Genomic DNA, 19,252 nt, shown 5'->3' with positions numbered 1-19,252 from the left:
TTTTCTCCAGAGCTGGCGAAAGAGACCTACTGTTTTATGTTTATTGTCTGTCTCCTCCTTCGCTACATTATAAGCTCCATGAGGGCAGGGTCTTTCCTTGTCTGTCTGCTTCATTACTGTATCCCCAAGGCTTAGAACACTGCTAGCTATAATATACATTAGGTTCAAAAATGCTGAAGGAATAGTGCTAATGAAAAATAATATAATAGGGGTGGCACCTAAAGATTATTTGGCCAGGTATGGAGGCTCATGCCTGTAATCCCGGCACTTTGGGAGGCCCAGGTGGGCGGATCACATGATGCCAGGAGTTCAAGACCAGCCTGGCCAACATGGTAAAACCCGTCTCTATTAAAAATACAAAAATTAGCCAGGCATGGTGGTGCACACCTGTAGTACCAGATACTTGGGAGGCTGAGGCATGAGAATCGCTCAAACCTGGGAGGCAGAAGTTGCAGTGAGCTCAGATCGTATCGCTGCACTCCAGTCTTGGTGACAGAGTGAGATATGGTTTCAAAAAAAACAGCAAATGTTATGTATAAAAGTATTAAGTTTCTGAAACCCATAAATTAAAATATAGTGTATAGTATTGGCTAAAAACATAAAATAGACTTTCAACACTAGAGCTTGACTAGTCTTTGGCTTTTTTTCAAGTAGTATTATTAAAAGCAGTACCATTTATAACCCACAATTATGAAAATGTAATCTGGTTTTAGTCTCTAACAAGAATAATGAAAGATTTCACAAGATAATCAGAGCAGAAGGCAATGGCATTTCTCAATTAAAATGTGGAAAAAAAAGATTTCAAGAGTGTCCACATGTCCAATTTTTTTTTAAAAAAAGATGTGAAATTGACATACTATAAAATGTACAATTCAATGAGTTTTGATAAACATATACATCCACAACCAACACTCCAATCAAGATATAAAACATTTTCAACACCTTGGAAAGTTTCCTTGAACCCCCTTACAGTCAATTCCCACTATCTCATAGGTAATTACTTGTTAGGATTTCTACCACCGTAGTTTAGCTTTGCCTGTCTTTGAACTTCATGCAAACATAAGATTAACTCCTGCTGTTCTTTTTTATTGATGAGTAGTATTCCCTTATATGAATATACCACAATATATATATCTCCATTCTCCTGTTGATGGGCATTTCAGTTTCCAGTTTGAGCTATTTTGAATAAAGCTTGTATAAATATTCTTTAATATTCTTCTAAATATTCAACCCTTTGTTGGTAATATTCACTGAAAAAACTTCCAGTCTTGTGCTTGTCTTTTCATTTTGTTTACAATAACTTTGGTTGTATAAAAGCATATGTTTACAACCATTTTGTAAATGTTACTTTTATTTCTCTTAAATACCTAGGAGTGGGATTGCTTGGTCATAGGTGGGTGAATGCTTAACTTTATAATATGCCCACAGTTTTCCTAAGTGTTCATATCACTTTATGCCCTCAAAGACCATACAGGAGTTCCAGCCAACATAAGATATGTCTTATTTTAGCCATTCTTGTGTGTGTTTAATGATGTGTGTGTTTAATGGTGTCTTACAGTGGTTTTAATTTTCACTATCCTAATAACTAAAAATATTGAGCACTATTCCACATGCTTATTGGCCATTCTTATGTCTTCTTTTTTTTCCAGACAAGAGTCTCACTCTGTCACCCAGGTTGGAGTGCAGTGGCACAGTCTTGGTTCACTGCAACCTTCGCCATCCCGGTTCAACCGATTCTCCTACCTCAGCCTCCCAAGTAGCTGGGATTAAAGGCATGTGCCACCACTAATTTCTGTATTTTTAGTGGAGACAGGGTTTCATCATGTTGGCCAGACTGGTCTCAAACTGCTGACTTCAAGTGATCTGCCTGCCTAGGCCTCCCAAAGTGCTGGGATTACAGGCATGAGCCACGACACCCAGCCATTCTTAGGTCCTCTTTATTGACGTGTTCAAGTCTTTGCTCAGTTTGATTAGGGTCTTCTTATTATTGAACTTTACCAGTTCCTGTTATATATTCTCAGCAACAGCAAATTAAAATGTATAATTTTTAAAATCCCAGTTGTGATAAGTTACATAGGAATAAACCTAAGAAAAGATAGCAAAATCTTTATGGAGAAAATTATAAAACATTATTGAAGAATATGAAAGGAAGACTGAATAAAGGGAGATATATCATGTTCATGGATAGGAAGACTCAGTATCATTAAAATGTCTGCCATCTCCAACTTTGTTTATAAATTCAAGCAATTCCAATAAAACAACCAATAAAGATTTTCTACAAAACTGAAGAAGCATATCCTAAAAGTTTTATGGAATAATAAAAGCCTACAAATAGTTAAATCATTTTAAAGCAAAAAAAAAGAGTTACCATACCATATATCAAGCCCATTTTAAAGTCACATTAATTAAGGGAAAGAGGCATTGAGGAAAGGACAGCAAACCCAATAGAACAGAACAGAAGCTTGAAGTACATTCACATGTATGTGGAAATTTGTACATTCACATATAAATGGAATTTAACATTTAACAATCAGTGGGGGAAAAAATGAGTCAATACATGATGCATACTAAAATAATGAAATGAGATTCCCCAATTCATACCATATATAAGAATAAATTATAGATTAAAGCCTTAAAGATGAAACTCAAGACTTACAAATTTTTACAGGAAAATAAAGAGATTACCTTTTTAATTTGGGTTAGTGATGAAATCCTTAAACAAGGCAAAAAAAATCACAAGCAAAAGGAATGATTAATATTAGCCTACATTAAAATTAAAAATTATGTTCAAAGTTATTGTAAACAAAATGAAAAGACAAACCTAAGATTGGGAGATTTTTTTCAATGACTATTGCCAACATAGGGTTGGTAGCCAGAACATTAAAGGAAGGAAGGAAGGAAGGGAGGAAGGGAGGAAGGGAGGAAGGGAGGGCGGGAGGGAGGGAGGGAAATCCTTCTACAAATCAGTAAGAAAAACACAATCAGCCAGATGGGAAAAATGGCAAAAAATTTTCAAAGCAAATAAACTACAAATACAGTCAATGAACAGGAAAAGATGTTCAATGTCACTAGCAATAAGAGGAAAAAAAATGCAATTCACAGTAAGATGCTATCTGACATCCATCCTACTGTCAAAGCTTGTTGAAATCTGACAATATTGAATGTTAGCTTCAATGTGAAAATCAGGGACTGATACTGCTGATGAGAGTGCAAACTGGTACAACACCTTTACAAAGCAGATATGACAATGTGAGGTAAAGTCAAAGCTGTGCACCCCTACAACCAACCTTCCCACACTTAGGTACACACCCTACAGCAGCAGTCCACAAACTTTTCGATCTCAAAACCTCTATATACTCTCAAAAATTATTTGTGTATATGGTTATATCCATTGATATTTATTGTATTATAAATTAAAACTGATAAATATTTAAAATATGAATTTAAAAGAACTTACACGTTACTAATAACATATTTTGATTAAAAAAACTATATTTTCCAAAACAAAACTTAGTAAAATTTAGAATGACTTTTTACATTTTTGCAAATCTGGTATGATAGAAGATGGCTGGGTTCTCATATTTGCTTCTGCATTCAATCTGTCGCAATATCATACATCATGTACCCTCTGGAAAACTCTACCGTAAGCTATCGTGCTGAGAGCATGAGAGAAAAAAAGGCAAAGAAAATCTTAGAAGTATTATTATAATTTTCATCCTATGGACTCTTGCAAGGTCTGGGAAGAGAGGGAAATGGTCCCCCAGAGGTATCCAGACCACACACTGAAAACTATCTTTAAAAACTACATTTGCCTAACACACATACATACATACACACACACACACACACACACACACACACACACATTCACTACAGCACTATAACAACAAATTGGGAACAATCAAAATATTTACCAAAGAATGGACAAAGTGTATATTTATACAAGGGTATACTACATAGAAGGTTAAAATAAATGAACTAGAGAACTAGAACTACATGAATCAATATAACATCTCAAATGCCGTTCTCAAAAACAAGTTGATGCATAATAATTTACATAAAAGAAACTTTTATAAGTGCAAAATTTATACAAATTTCTAACCTAATGCCTATGTAGTAATACTACAAAACCACATACCAGAAACATAAACACTAAATGCATCACGGTGGTGGTTATCTCTGGAGAGAGAAGCTGGAGATGGAATGGGACAGGAGAGAGTACACAAGGGGTCTCCTCCTACTGCACATGTGGTATATTTTAAAAGAAAAAAAAAACAACTTTTTTTCTTTTTTTGAGACAGAGTCTTACTCTGTCACCCACGCTGGAGTTCACTGCAATCTTGGCCTCCTAGGTTCAAGCGATTCTCCTGCCTCAGCCTCCCAAGAAGCTGGGATTACAGGCATGTGCCACTACACCTGGCTGATTTTTGTATTTTTAGTAGAGATGGGGTTTCATCATGTTGGCCAGGATGGTCTCGAACTCCTGACCTCAGGTGATCCGCCCATCTTGGTCTCCCCCAAAGGGCTGGGATTACAGGCGTGAGCCACCGTGCCCAGCCAGAAAAAAAAAATAAAAAACCTTGAAGGGTGCCAAAATGTTAAAATCTGTCAGAGCTAGAGGACTGCTTATATGAGTGTTCCTTATTTATCTGTGTCTTTCTGTATATTGAAAATACGTCACAACAAGTAAAAGAGAAAAAAAATTCTGCTCTACTCAGTTTTGGCAGATAAAAATCTCTCACTATGCTCCGATACTATCAGCCCAACCAAATTAGTTAAAAATGTACTTTAATGTAAAATGTGCTCCTAAAATATTTTTCATAAAATATTCTTTTTACAAATGGGTTTTTGTTAAAATTCACATTTTAGATTCCATTTAAGGAATTACTTTTGGATTCCATTTAAGGAATCACAAGAAACGTATTTCAAGGAATTATTATGCATCAAAAGTCCTAATATTGCTTGGCTGGTAAACTGATGTTAACAGTCAAATAAACAAATCAAAGACGTATGAACAAACTCCATGTAAAAACAAAGATCTCAAAAGATTGTCTTTATTTTCTTCTAAAAATAAATTATTAGCAATTTGTAGTTGAATAAGTACAGAATTATAAGTTTTCAGAATAAAAACACATACTAATGTAAGACTTGGAGAGGTATTAATGTGTCCCACCATGAGCTTACTTTTATAAATATTATGACATGAGGAAAGGGCAACAAGCTGTCAATTTAATGCCAACTAATTGTTTGCCAATTAATTTGTATTTCAGGCACACAGTTATGTTTTTCTACAAGCATCTGCCTCATTTAAATAAAGTAACAATTTTCAATACTTCTACCTACACGTTCCTAAGTTGTTCAAAAATTACCTGCTAAACCTTAAATTTAAGATCATAAACTTGGAGACTGTGTACACACACATCTATTTACTCTATCAGTTAAACACTGTTTCTCAGGGGAAAGGATGGTATGAAAACAAAGCAAAGCTTTATCCCATCTTTTTTTTTTTTTTTACTTTTTTTTCCAAGTCGACTATTTGCCTCAAATTTCAAATGGAATTAAAGGAGGACACAAGATTTAAAGAAGTGCAAGTTTTTAAAAATTAGAAACACTTAACTAAAAGATTTAAAGACTTTACTTTCATGTTTTTCATTAATAACTTTTTTAAAGTACTATTACTATACTGGCTTGAGAGCAATCTCTAGCTTATATTTCTAATCAAATTTCATTTTTTTAAACTGTCATGTTCTCATTGAATTCTAAAACTTGTATTTGTTTGTTTCCTTTTGGTTTTGTTGTGTTTTGTTTTTTTAACACACATTAATGCTTAGTGTATGCCAGGTACTGTTAATTCATTTAATTCTCAAAACATCCCTCTGAGATAGGTACTATCTTTATTCCCGTTTCATAGATGAGGAAAATGAGGCACTGATCATAAAATACGTAACTTATTCAAGGTCCCAAAAGTTATAAATGGCAGAGTCAGGCTTCAAATCTAGAGTCTATACCAAAATAAAATCACACTCTTAAAAAAGCTTCCACTATTTCAGATGTTTCACATAATTACTCTTAAATTTTTGGCAACTAAAAGCAATCTGGTTTATTTTTGCTTTTTTCCATAAAAGCAAATTGCCAGGTTTAAAAAGTATGAGGCAAAGGAAAAGGAGCTCTAGTGACCACGTTTATGAAAATTAGTGGAGTGGGAAAAAAAAAAGAATGACATCAGAGTACAGGAGAGAAGAACTGAGGAAGGAGAGAACACATTCAGTTTAGGATAAAATTGTTTGGAGGTGGCTGAAGAACATGCAAGCAAAGGTATTTGGTAAGCAGGTGGATATGTCCATTTCAATCTTAAAGAGACAGGTCTGTGCTGGAGCTAGAGGAAAAACTGGAGGAGTCCAAACAGCAAGTGAGTCTTGAGGGGTCAGCAGAATTCAAGCAACAGAGGGAGGAAGGCAGCTTGCCTTGCAAAGTGGCAGGAAAGATGAGGAAAGGCAAAAAGATGGAAATGGACAAAGCAGGTTCAGGGCAATAGATCAGTTTTAGATTAAGCACAGGGTTCACATAAGCAGATTCAATGACATACAGCATTAGTCATTTGTGGGGGGTCAGAATGTCACCTCAATTACAATATGAAATCCTACAGGCAAAAGAAGCCTGTGCATGTGCGTTCTGTGCATTTTGTAGTGTTCAAATGTCAGGCCCAAGCCTCACATTGTATTTTTAATACAACGAAGTCCAAATCTATGAGACTGAACTGAAGATAGGCTAAAGCTTTTATATTTTATGAAAACATCTTAAAATACATTAATGTAAAACATTACTAGGAGACTATTATTAAAAGTCTATTTAACATCGTCTCAGCCCAAAATCTCCTTAAGCTGATAGGCAACTTCAGCAAAGTCTCAGGATACAAAATCAATGTACAAAAATCACAAGCATTCTTATACATCAATAACAGACAAACAGAGAGCCAAATCATGAGTGAACTCCCATTCACAATTGCTTCAAAGAGAATAAAATACCTAAGAATCCAACTTACAAGGGATGTGAAGGACCTCTTCAAGGAGAACTACAAACCACTGCTCAATGAAATAAAAGAGGATACAAACAAATGGAAGAACATTCCATGCTTATGGATAGGAAGAATCAATATCGTGAAACTGGCCATACTGCCCAAGGTAATTTATAGATTCAATGCCATCCCCATCAAGCTACCAATGACTTTCTTCACAGAATGGGAAAAAACTACTTTAAAGTTCATATGGAACCAAAAAAGAGCCCGCATTGCCAAGTCAATCCTAAGAAAAGAACAAAGCTGGAGGCATCACGCTACCTGACTTCAAACTATACTACAAGGCTACAGTAACCAAAACAGCATGGTACTGGTACCGAAACAGAGATATAGACCAATGGAACAGAACAGAGCCCTCAGAAATAATGCCGCATATCTACAACTATCTGATCTTTGACAAACCTGACAAAAACAAGAAATGGGGAAAGGATTCCCTATTTAATAAATGGTGCTGGGAAAACTGGCTAGCCATATGTAGAAAGCTGAAACTGGATCCCTTCCTTACACCTTACAGAAAAGTTAATTCAAGATGGATTAAAGACTTAAATGTTAGACCTAAAACCATAAAAACCCTAGAAGAAAACCTAGGCATTACCATTCAGGACATAGGCATGGGCAAGGACTTCATGTCTAAAACACCAAAAGCAATGGCAACAAAAGCCAAAATTGACAAATGGGATCTAATTAAACTAAAGAGCTTCTGCACAGCAAAAGAAACTACCATCAAAGTGAACAGGCAACCTACAGAATGGGAGAAAATTTTTGCAATCTACTCATCTGACAAACGGCTACAACGAACTCAAACAAATTTACAAGAATCTACAATGAACTCAAACAAATTTACAAGAAAAAATCAACCCCATCAAAAAGTGGGCAAAGGATATGAACAGACACTTCTCAAAAGAAGACATTTATGCAGCCAAAAGACACATGAAAAAATGCTCATCATCACTGGCCATCAGAGAAATGCAAATCAAAACCACAATGAGATATCATCTCACACCAGTTAGAATGGCAATCATTAAAAAGTCAGGAAACAACAGGTACTGGAGAGGATGTGGAGAAACAGGAACACTTTTACACTGTTGGTGGGACTGTAACCTAGTGTAACCATTGTGGAAGTCAGTGTGGAGATTCCTCAGGGATCTAGAACTAGAAATACCATTTGACCCAGCCTTTGGGTATATACCCAAAGGATTATAAAACACACTGCTATAAAGACATATGCACACGTATGTTTACTGCAGCACTATTCACAATAGCAAAGACTTGGAACCAACCCAAATGTCCAACAATGATAGACTGGATTAAGAAAATGTGGAACATATACACCATGGAATACTATGCAGCCATAAAAAAGGATGAGTTCATGTCCTTTGTAGGGACATGGATGAAGCTGGAAACCATCATTCTCAGCAAACTATCACAAGGACAAAAAACCAAACACCACATGTTCTCACTCATAGGTGGGAATTGAACAATGAGAACACATGGACACAGGAAGGGGAACATCACACACCAGGGCCTGTTGTGGGTTGGGGGAGGGGGGAGGGATAGCATTAGGAGATACACCTAATGTTAAATGAAGAGTTAATGGGTGCAGCACACCAACATGGCACATGTATACATATGTAACAAACCTGCACGTTGTGCACATGTACCCTAAAATTTAAAGTATAATAAAAAAAAAAGTCTATTTAAAATATTTACATGCCTAAGAAGTTTTCAATCATTTTACATTCATACACATTTACCATTAAACAGTGTTCAATATTTAAAAAAACATTTGCACACCTACTGTGAGCAAAGCACAACACATACAGCAAAGACTTAGAAAGAGAGGGTATATTCCTGCACATTCTTGCCTACCTATACTGAGGACCCTTGACATCTGCAAAGCTGACTGATGGAGGCCATATTCATCCTACCATATTGATACCATTAACGTCAAGGAGGGAAACCTGCAAAAATATTTGGTAGGGTGAAATATAAGTTAAACCTTTGGGAAAATGAGATTTAGCAGAAAGATAGGGAGAGGGGAGTGGGAATTCAGGACCAAGAGAATGACTTAAGACAAGAATATTTGGCTATATCAATTTAGAATCATGTCATGTGCCACTATATACTGTGGTTTTTGTTTGTTTTGTTGTTTTGTTTTGTTTTGAGATGGAGTCTCACTCTGTCAAGCAGTGGCGCGATCTCGGCTCACTGCAAGCTCTGCCTCTCGGGTTCATGCCATTCTCCTGCCTCAGCCTCCCAAGTAGCTGGGACTACAGGCAACTGCCACCACACCCGGCTAATTTTTTTGTGTGTATTTTTAGTAGAGATGGGCTTTTACCAAGTTAGTCAGGATGGTCTCGATCTCCTGACCTCATGATCCGCCCGCCTCGGCCTCCCAAAGTGCTGGGATTACAGGCTGTGAGCCACCACGCCCGGCCTACTGTGTTTTATTTACTACTTAATGGATATTTACAAAAGAATTGCCTTTCTTTCATGTATTTTTACACTTATTTAATAGGTAATCCAAGCACATGCTAAACATTTTTTCAAAAGTTACAAGAAAACAAATAGTGAACGATCTCTCTCCTAACCAAATAACCTAAAATATTCTACAAAATTGCATTTCTTTTCAACTATTTTAAACTTTAGACTTTCTTCTAATTCTGACCGGTATTTTCATGATTTACTGATTCCTAACCAGAAAACTATAATATGATTCTCTTTGTCCCAACCACAAATGTTGCACCAAAAACATTACTACTATACAATTGGAATTCAAGGTATATACAGGAAAACAGGTTTTAAAAGAAAAAGCCTGGATTTTCCCCTTCAGGTAAGTTAGTTTTATTTCCTTTTTATAAGATAGAATTTTCCTCTGTATTCTGCCAACTTCTATTGAGTCAATTAACTTACCGAGTGACTGTCTTTTAAAAAAGACACACATACAAACACACACACACGCAGGCTCTTTATAATCTAGAAGCTCGAATCAGGGAACCAAAATTGATCATGGCTACTTTATATATTACTTGAGTATCAATTTAAGTGGTATTGTTTAGAGCTGTAGTCTCCAAAATGGGGTTCATGTATGCCAAAACAGTGTATAAGGCTATATGTTGGGATGTAGGAGAAAATTACAACTTGCTTAGAATTGCTTTCTACTTCCTCCTTTCAAAATTTATATTGTAGGAAGCTTTATCATACATATAAGTCAATATATTGCCACATATATAAAATTTATCAACATATATTGGGGGTGTACACTCAAATATATTTTGCTAATAAAGGTATATAATAAAATAAATTTAGAGAATTAAGCAGCTCAGTACATGAGGTGATTATTTCTAAAATAAATAAATGTAAGGCTGGGTGTGGCGGCTCATGCCTATAATCCCAGCACTTTGGGAGGCTGAGGCAGGTGGGATCACTTGAGGCCAGGAGTTCCAGACCAGCCTTGCCAACATGGAAAAACCTCGTCTCTACCAAAAATACAAAAATTAGGCAGACATGGTGGCACACACCTGTAATCCCGGCTACTCAGGAAGCTGAGGCAGGAGAATCACTTGAACTCAGAGGCAGAGGTTGCAGTGAGCCAAGATGGCACCACTGCACTCCAGTCTGGGCAACAGAGCAAGACTCTGTCAAAAGCAAAATAAAATAAAATAAACAAATGTACTGAGTTTCTAAAGTACATGAAATGCTAATTTGGGTTGAATAGACGGAGAATGCAAATTGTAAAAGGGAGAGATCAATGCAGGGCTAGCCAGCAAACTTTTAGAGGGAAAAGTAGGTAGCTTATTTTTTGATATGTGGTTATTTTCAATCACGTTACTGCTAAAAGAATTACTGAAATGAAGTGCATAAACTGTGGCTGATGAAGAAGAGCCTGAAGTCAGATTACCAGGTTCAAACCTTGATTCCACCAATTACTTTGGGGAAGACTAAATCACGTATGTGTAAAGCATCTGTTCAGATGACAATGTGTAAAGCACTGTTCCGCATCTGATACATCAGTAGTCAAAAATGTTAATAATAACTAGTATTAAATAAAAAGGACACCATTTATTTATTTTTTTGAGACAGAGTATACCTCTGTCGCCCAGGCGGAGTACAGTGGCGCAATCTCGGCTCACTGCAACCTCCGCCTCCGGGGTTCAAGCGATTCTTCTGCCTCAGCCTCCCAAGCAGCTGGGATTAAGGCGCCCGCCACCACGCCCGGCTAAGTTTCGTATTTTTAGTAGAGATGGGGTTTCACCATGTTGGCCAGGCTGGTCTCATACTCCTGACCTCAGGTGATCTGCCCGCCTCGGCCTCCCAGAGTGCTGGGAATTATAGGCATGAGTTATAGTGCATGCCTATAATTATATGCACTATAGGAATTATAGTGCATGGGAATTATAGTCCTACAGTGGTAGGACACCATTTTAAAGACATTAGTTTTCTATAATAATGAGAACGAAACAGCCGAATCATGTTTTAATTCAACATGATCTTTGAAAAAGATGCTTTTTGGGTGTAACTGAAATATATTAGAACAAATGGAACTAACGGCTTTTTTCCTTCTTTTTTTTACCCCCCAAATTCCCCTCAACATCACTCCCATGGACTATTTTGTCTTGGAACAGCTAATGTAAATTAAACAATGTCATCCTTAGTCAAACAGATACAGGAATAACTGTATACAGTATATCTACTTGGCTTCACTTTTATGTGGAACATGTGTTTACATTTTGACCTTTTGTCTTTTTTTTTAATTAAGAAACATTTTTAAACAGCAGCAACTGGAAAGACTTTTTTTTTAGTTTCCAAACATATTAAGCTACACATGGCAGAGCCTATTGCTGAAACATTTATAAATGTTACACCAACTGTTTATAGTTCTGATTTTCTTATTTGATTGTTTTGTTGTCATGTAAGCCATGACCTGAAAATTTTAGCTCAAATTCTTTCCATAAAATAATTACATAATGAAACAGTCTGAGTCATTTTGAATTTGTGAAGCACAAAATTCGCTCCCATAAAATAATGATAAGCATCATAGTGAGGTTTTTAGAACAGGATTTTGTGACTGTCCCAACCACAACTAGATGATATAGATAAGACAGGAAGGACAAGAACAGGATCAAGAACACAGTAACAATTCATCCATCTCAGAAAAATCACTGCATTCTTGTTTCTTTTCCATTGTCTCTTCTTAAGCAAGTGATAGGAAAATACAGTCTAATATTAGATTTCACTTCATTGAAAAAGAATCAAAGAACAAAAAACCTGGAAATTCTGAAGACAAAAGTACTTTTCTTTAGCCCATCCTTTTAAACCTTATCTATCAACTTGATGGAAGACAGAAAAAATTCATATGACATAAGTTAATATAAATAGCACACAAAATGTTGGCAACAGTTCTATGAACAAAATCAAATTTATAAGGCCAAAACCTACCAAATTTGGATAAGGAACTTCTCTGTCTCTCACCTGCCCCATCTATTAACAAAATTGATCACACATACTATCTATGAGGCCATCTCTGACAAAAGGATGGTGTCTTAAGTCTAGGCAGGGAGCAGTGTCTCACGCCTCTAATTCCAACACTTTCGGAGGCTGAAGCAAAAGGACTGCTTGAAGCCAGGAGTTCAAGACCACCATGGGCAAGAAAGGAAGACCCATCTCCACCAAAAAACAAACAAAAACAGAAAAAAATGAAGTCTAAAGAGAGTAAATGTAAGACTAATCACTTATTTTTTCTTAAGATAAGAAATATCCTACCTTCCAACTTCACACATTCTTTCTAATAGGCCATCCCAGATCTCAGCACTTTCTGTTATTCTCCACACTTCTAAAGTAGATCCTGCAGTTAGTCACTTCAGTCTTCTTCACTGAATTTCTCACCTTAAAATATTCCATCATTCCCCAACCTCCACTGTAGGACTTTATTACTATGACTACTGACAAACGATTTTCTTAATGGGTCAAAAATAAACCCCAAATTGATGGATTCATAGGTCCCCTGTTTGTATTTGCACAACTGAAAAAGAAACACAATTGTTTTTCAACATAGCTGTTAACAAAATCTTGTTGGCTGGAAATTTACTGGAATCCATGGAATGAGATTTGCAATAATAAAATAACCATTCAACATTCACTCCTGTTCTACCCAGACACAGCACATCAATTTATGTGCATCCACAAAAAAAAAAAAAAAAAAAAAAAAAGCTGGTAACTGTCTTATCTAAAATAATAGCTAAATGATTTGGTTTTTGATAGATAGAAAAACTAAAGTACTAATGCTTCAATTTCTGTTTAGGTGTTTCCATTGTATGTCTTCAAAGTATAAGTTACTCAAGCAAGGCTTCACAACTGGTTTTACTTCTCTCTTGCTCTCTCCCTCTCCCTTTCCCTCCTGACTTCATTATCTTTCTCCCTCTACCGCCCTTCTTCCAAAGCCCAAAGTAATAGATGGTAAGAGAAGAAAGGACACTACTTCAAGTTTTTTAGTTTCCCAATTTAAACCCCTAAAGCAATCCACTTACTATTACTAGTAAAATGAATAATGTTCTTAACTTCTGCTTTGAAAATCACAATCACCATCTCTAACTCAAAATAATTTTTATTATCTTTTCTGACACTATTGTTTTATGCTCATAACTAAAATAATGGCTTCAATATTTTAGCCATTGTCATGAACGATTTAATCCATTTCAGGAGGATTTAAAATCACCATGTAAATCTCTAATAGCCAAAAACTATAAAGTCTCATTAATTACAAAATTCTGGAGCTCTTAGCTACAAATTATGAGCTGAAAGGATATGGATTTTATTACCGTATAACATTAAATAAATAAAGTAAAACTGCCACATAAGCTCATTCCCTACTTCATCTCGCCAAGAAGTGCAATACTGGATTCATTTCCATAAAACACAATGAAATTGCTATTCTGCAAAAAAAAAAAAGGATATAACTCTGTAAGATTTTATATCAATGATATAAACTTTACAATATTTTGTTTGACCTTAAGGATGTTTTGCAAATTCTCCAAATTCCCTTTGAATTGTAAAAACCAAAAAGGTAGGTAAGATTCCAACAAGACTGGACATGGGACAGAGTTAAGAGGATTAAGCCATAGTTATTACATGGTAAATTTCTATTTATTACCTTTGATATGCTTGTCTTATGGGGTATGAGTCTATATTTTTGGTATGTGTATCTACTTTGAATTCTAGATCTTTTTCTTTTATAATATAGAAAATCAGCTCTTTATTTTCTATCACAGTAGTTATTTTTTCTCCCAGGTTGACTGCTCCGCATGTGCCCATGTGTAGTTAATTTTGTTTCTGACCACTTGTCCATTTATCACAGTAATCTGAATGGTATTTACTTCATTTTTTGTTTCAGCAATTCCACTGAAGAAATTATTGGGCAATACAAGATCTCTTGATGATGCCTATATAAAATCATGAATTACCACAGACTTTACTCCAAACTAGTACTGATGCAATGCTATAGCCTACCGTAAACCTTCTAAGAAATTCAAGGCCTAGGGACGCTACCCTTTCAGACATGTCATGTCAAACTGTATTTGCTTTCTCTAGGACAGGGAAGAGGGAAACAGAGTAGATGCCAAGAGGTTTCCATTATGGCTTCTTTCTGGCCTTTGAGAGTTTCCCTAGAAAGGGTCACCATAAGCCACTATCATTCTAACACCTAAAGCTTGCTCTTTCGACCAGAATTGATAGCAAATGGAAAGTAACAATTAGAACTGATAAGACTGGAAGAGAATAGGAGAGGGAAAGGAAAGCTATTAGACGAGGAAGGGATCCTTTGGAAAGGTAGGAAAGAAGATGACCTTCACCTATCTGACTGTTTGCTCTAGCGCCACCTACGGCCATGCCACCTGACCCTCAAAAATCACCGACTCCTGGCCAGACAACATTTTTCCAGCTAACTGCAGGTGCCTGGCTTATTTGATTAAACCACCACATTATGAGGTCAAGGTCATATGCTTGATTCCTTCGTTCGTCCTACGTTCATCAATGGGCACAAGTTGCATGGTCAAAAATTTGCCTTTTAACTCAACCTCTCATAAATACCATCACTTACGTTAAAGACATTCACAAGAGAGGATATGAACCAACAATGCAAATCCATCACTATTACTAAAAAATAACCAGGAAAACCTGACTTGTGAGTCAGCCCACAGAACAAATTCCATTTAAGAACTTCCTGATCATCCTGGGCTTCAAGGTTAGATACATAAGAGTAAGAAATCAGGCTTCACTACTTACTCATTTTATGTGTGACCTTAGACAAGTTAATTTTTCAGAGCTTTAACAATAAATACATTAAGGGTCCCAAATAGAGCCTGACATATAACGGATACTCAGGTTATGCTAACCCCAGCCCCATCTGGAGATAGAATCTGGCAGTCAAGAGCACAGGGATGAAGCCAGGTTCACCTGTATCCCAATCTTGATTTTGCAGCTCACGTGAAACACTGGGCAAGTGATGGCCTTATCATTCTCATAAAGCTGAGACAAAAAAAATAAAGCATTTAGACAGCACACAGCAATTGTCAACTAATGGCAATTATGCTTTAATTGTTAAGAAGAAGATAGTATTATCACTATCTGTTAATGTTTTCCAAAATACAGTCATGGAACTACTGATATCAGAATGACCTGGGTGGATGTCTACTGAGGGGGAAGAAAAGGATATCATGTCCCATCTCAATCTATTAAAAAAAGCTCTCCAAAAATGGTACAGGGTAATGGTCAAACTTCCTTGAGATATCTATGAAAATTTCAGAATTATTGACCCAGCAGGTCTTGTGCTGTGTCATAGTAAATTAAGACTTGTTTTCCAATCCTTATTCTTTACTATGCCAGAATTGCCCAGTATCTGGGGTTCTTTTCTAGTGAGACACATTTCTGGACATAGATGTCAAACTGATAGGCTCATACTTTTTAGGATCACTCCTGTTTTTTCCCCCAGTGGTACTATTTTGACTTTTTTTTTCTTCTAACCAGGGGTCAGCAAGCTATGGCCTTGATCTGCAGCTAATTTTGTACAACCCCAACCCTCAGAAGGTGTATGTGTTTAAAAAAAAAAAAATGAAGAAGAAGTGATCAAGACCACATGTTGCCCTAAGTCTAAAACATTTACTATCCGGCCCTTTACAAGAAACCTTGCCAATCACTTTGTAGCCTATAATGAAATGTTTTTCAACTGCAGGTCTCAATACAATTTAAAATAGGGAGAAATAATTGATTCGAATAGGAAGTATCAAAAAGCACTGCATCTGACAGAAGGAAGTACCTGTACTATTGCCAAAGTTTCTGTTATACACATGTATGTGCCTCCTGGATAATGATCAAATTGTATTTGGTTGCAGTCAAAAAGTTTTAAAGTCCTTGGGAGTGAGGCTAGGGAGTAAATAGTGCAATTGTTTAACAAGTTTAACTTGTTTAAGTCACACTGAGCAATTTTTACAGCAAAGGTGCCTTGGAGAATATAAAGCCATATAAAATGACCCCTGCTGTTCAGAAGTTAACGGCTTATTTCTTCACTACAAAATGAAAATGGAATCTTTTCTGTGCGCAATATATTGTTATAAGGAGAAAATTGAATCATCAATGCAAAGTACTTCAACAAATGCATTATACAAACAAAATATTTTGATTATATTAACAACATTTCATACAGAATATATATATGGTCTTTACCAAGCCCCTTAGTTCCTAGTTTTCTCCAACCTGGGAAAAGAGTCCTTTTTCTCCCCTTTGTGTGTGTGCATGAACATGTCAGGAGCATAAAAGAAGTATTAGATATCTCTGCCCTTTCTGTCATCCGTTACTGGCTGCTGCTTCTTACCTATTTAAAACGTGCATTCTTTTCTCTTTCTCGTTTCTGGTAGGAAAAGCTTTTGATTCGATTCTTGTGCAAAAAGAATTATTAAGACTATGTTTATCCTCTTGGGGAAACATTTAAAAGTCCAGAATTAAAATTGTAAGTAACAAGCTTCACTTTTATCTTCACAGAGCACTAATTTCCAGGGTTTCTGGGATTGTTTTGGACAAACTAAAAATACATTAATTTTATAATCCATTTCAACATGTAATCCTGCAAAGAAAAGAAACATCTTCCTAGGAGCATACACAAGGAAATGAAATGACACTTTTAAATGTTTTCATTTTATGAAATACACTGCGGACACACAAACCACAAGCAGTGTAAATAAATAAAAGCTGGTGCAATGCTGCATGCATGTTTGCCTTACACCACAAAGAGAAAACACTTGCACATTGCACTCCATGGTATTTCAGCTTGGGTTGCCATAAAAATGAGATTTGGGCATGTTGTGTAATACAGGGGGCTGTAAATGAAGGTGTGTGTCTGGGTGTGTTAGGGAAAGAGGGTTGTAAGCAGAAGGGGTGGGACTTGCCAGGAGCAGCTATTTGAGAAAATTCCTTTTTCTTTCCCATTCATTCTTTCTAGCTCTACTGTCTGGCACAATCCTTACAATTACTCACTGGCTTTTCATTCTAAAGACAACTAACAAGCTTTCAGAACTTCCTACAGTGTTTTTCTCACACACTTTTAAAAAAATAAAGCACCAAATAATTCAATATGTCTTTTATATAAAATGCAAACCATTAACCCATTTCCTCGTTCCAAAGACCCCCGTGGGTTTCAGACTAAATAGAATCCTTTGTTACGTGTCCAAAAATAACACAACACGGTATTGGCAAATTGGAAAATAATAGATAACTCTTATTTCCAAGAATGTCTGAGCTACTGGCCCTAAATTTTTTTCTGCCCCAGTGAGTCCAATTTCATGCTTCTTTTAGCGAATCTACCGTCCTAACAACAGTAAAGGCAATCACATTAAACACCGTTCTCCTTTTCTCTTTCGACATTCCATTAATAAATACAAGGGCTGAAAGAAGACGCCAAGCGGGCCAGTTTCTTTATGCACAATGGTATCCTCCAAGCGAAATACCTCCAACCACAGCAAAAGTTGTCTTTCTAGCAGATGCCCACCCCAACCGGCCCAGGCAGAGGGGGCAAAGGGGAAGAAGGAAGCGTAACATCCCAGCTCTCCCACCTCCAGAGGAAGGGAAGAGGGTATGACAGAGAGCGGAGTAGGCAGGTGGGCGAGTGGGAGAGACAGAAATGGATGCTGAGGGGGTGGGCGAGATGGGAAGGTAGGGAAAGGTGGAGAATGCGGGGAGAGGTGGGTGCGCAAAGCGGCAGGATCCGAGAGCACAGCGGGGAGCGGTGGGAGGCAGCGAGGGGATCCGGGGGCGCGAGGTGGGGGTCTGGGCCTCACCATTGAACGCCCCTGCGTCTGCGGGCGCCGCCTCCTCCTCCTCCCCGTCCTCGGAGTCGGAGTGCATGGGCTCCTCGGCGAAGTTGACCCCCTTGCTGGGGGTGCCGCCCCCGGCAGCGGCGCCCACGTCCCCCCAGATCCTGCCCTCATGGCCGAAGCGCGCGGTGCCTTTGCGCTCGTTCTCCTGCTGCAGGCGGGTGAAGTGCTGCAGCGCGAACTCCAGCAGGTCCGCGGGCTGGTGCCTCAGCACCTCCACCGTGAAGCCCTGCAGCAGCTCCGTCAGTCCCGCCGGGATCTCGATGCTCATCCTGCCCCCGGGGCGGCAGGCGCTTGGGCGCCGCCCTCGCCCCCTCCCCGGCACGGCCTAGGGCCCCGCGGCTGCCGAGCGAGCGCCGACGGCGCTGGCGGCGCTACCGGCTGCGAGCGCGGCGCACTGGGCCCCGGCGGCCCGGCTGGCCCGGCCCGCGGCTCCCGGCGCGCGTCTGCTCTGTGTGGTGGCGGCGGCTGAGCGAGCGCGGCCCCGGGAGGGCTGGCAGCATCTCCTGCTCCTCCCGCTCCCGCCGCGGCCGCGCCTCTCCCCCGCCCGGGCGCCCCGCCCCCGCCCCGCCGCGGTGCGCGGGAGGGGGCGCAGAAGAGCGCGCCCACGTGACCCCCGGAAACCATGGCAACCTCCGCTGGCTGGCGCCGCGCACCCGCCAGTCAGACCACCGCAGGGTGGAATGCGCTGGCGGGCTGCGCGCCCGGGCCGGGTGAAGCGGAGGGAGGCCCAGCGAGGCCGCCTTCGTGTCCACCTGTCCGCGCGTCCAGGAGCGGGCTGGCCACTCGCCCCGCTTCCCAGGCGTCATTCGCCATG

The 19,252-nt window shown here is 38.5% G+C and overlaps 1 protein-coding gene across 2 annotated transcripts in view; it reads right to left on the bottom strand.

Moving 5' to 3' along the window:
- PRKAR2B (protein kinase cAMP-dependent type II regulatory subunit beta) overlaps nucleotides 1-18,944 on the bottom strand; it is a 115,678-nt gene extending 96,734 nt beyond the window's left edge. The window contains exon 1 of one of the 2 annotated variants that reach the window (XM_024250355.3): nucleotides 18,400-18,944. In XM_024250355.3, coding sequence (XP_024106123.1) covers nucleotides 18,400-18,706 — 307 coding nt within the window. In that variant the 5' untranslated portion in view covers nucleotides 18,707-18,944. The remainder of the gene's footprint in view (nucleotides 1-18,399) is intronic. The other variant, XM_054560624.2, reaches the window with a different exon arrangement.
- Nucleotides 18,945-19,252: the final 308 nt, after the last annotated feature.

Source organism: Pongo abelii, chromosome 6, assembly GCF_028885655.2.
Source record: "Pongo abelii isolate AG06213 chromosome 6, NHGRI_mPonAbe1-v2.0_pri, whole genome shotgun sequence".
NCBI classification, from domain to species: Eukaryota; Metazoa; Chordata; class Mammalia; order Primates; family Hominidae; genus Pongo; species Pongo abelii.
This window is presented reverse-complemented; position numbering and strand designations above follow the sequence as displayed.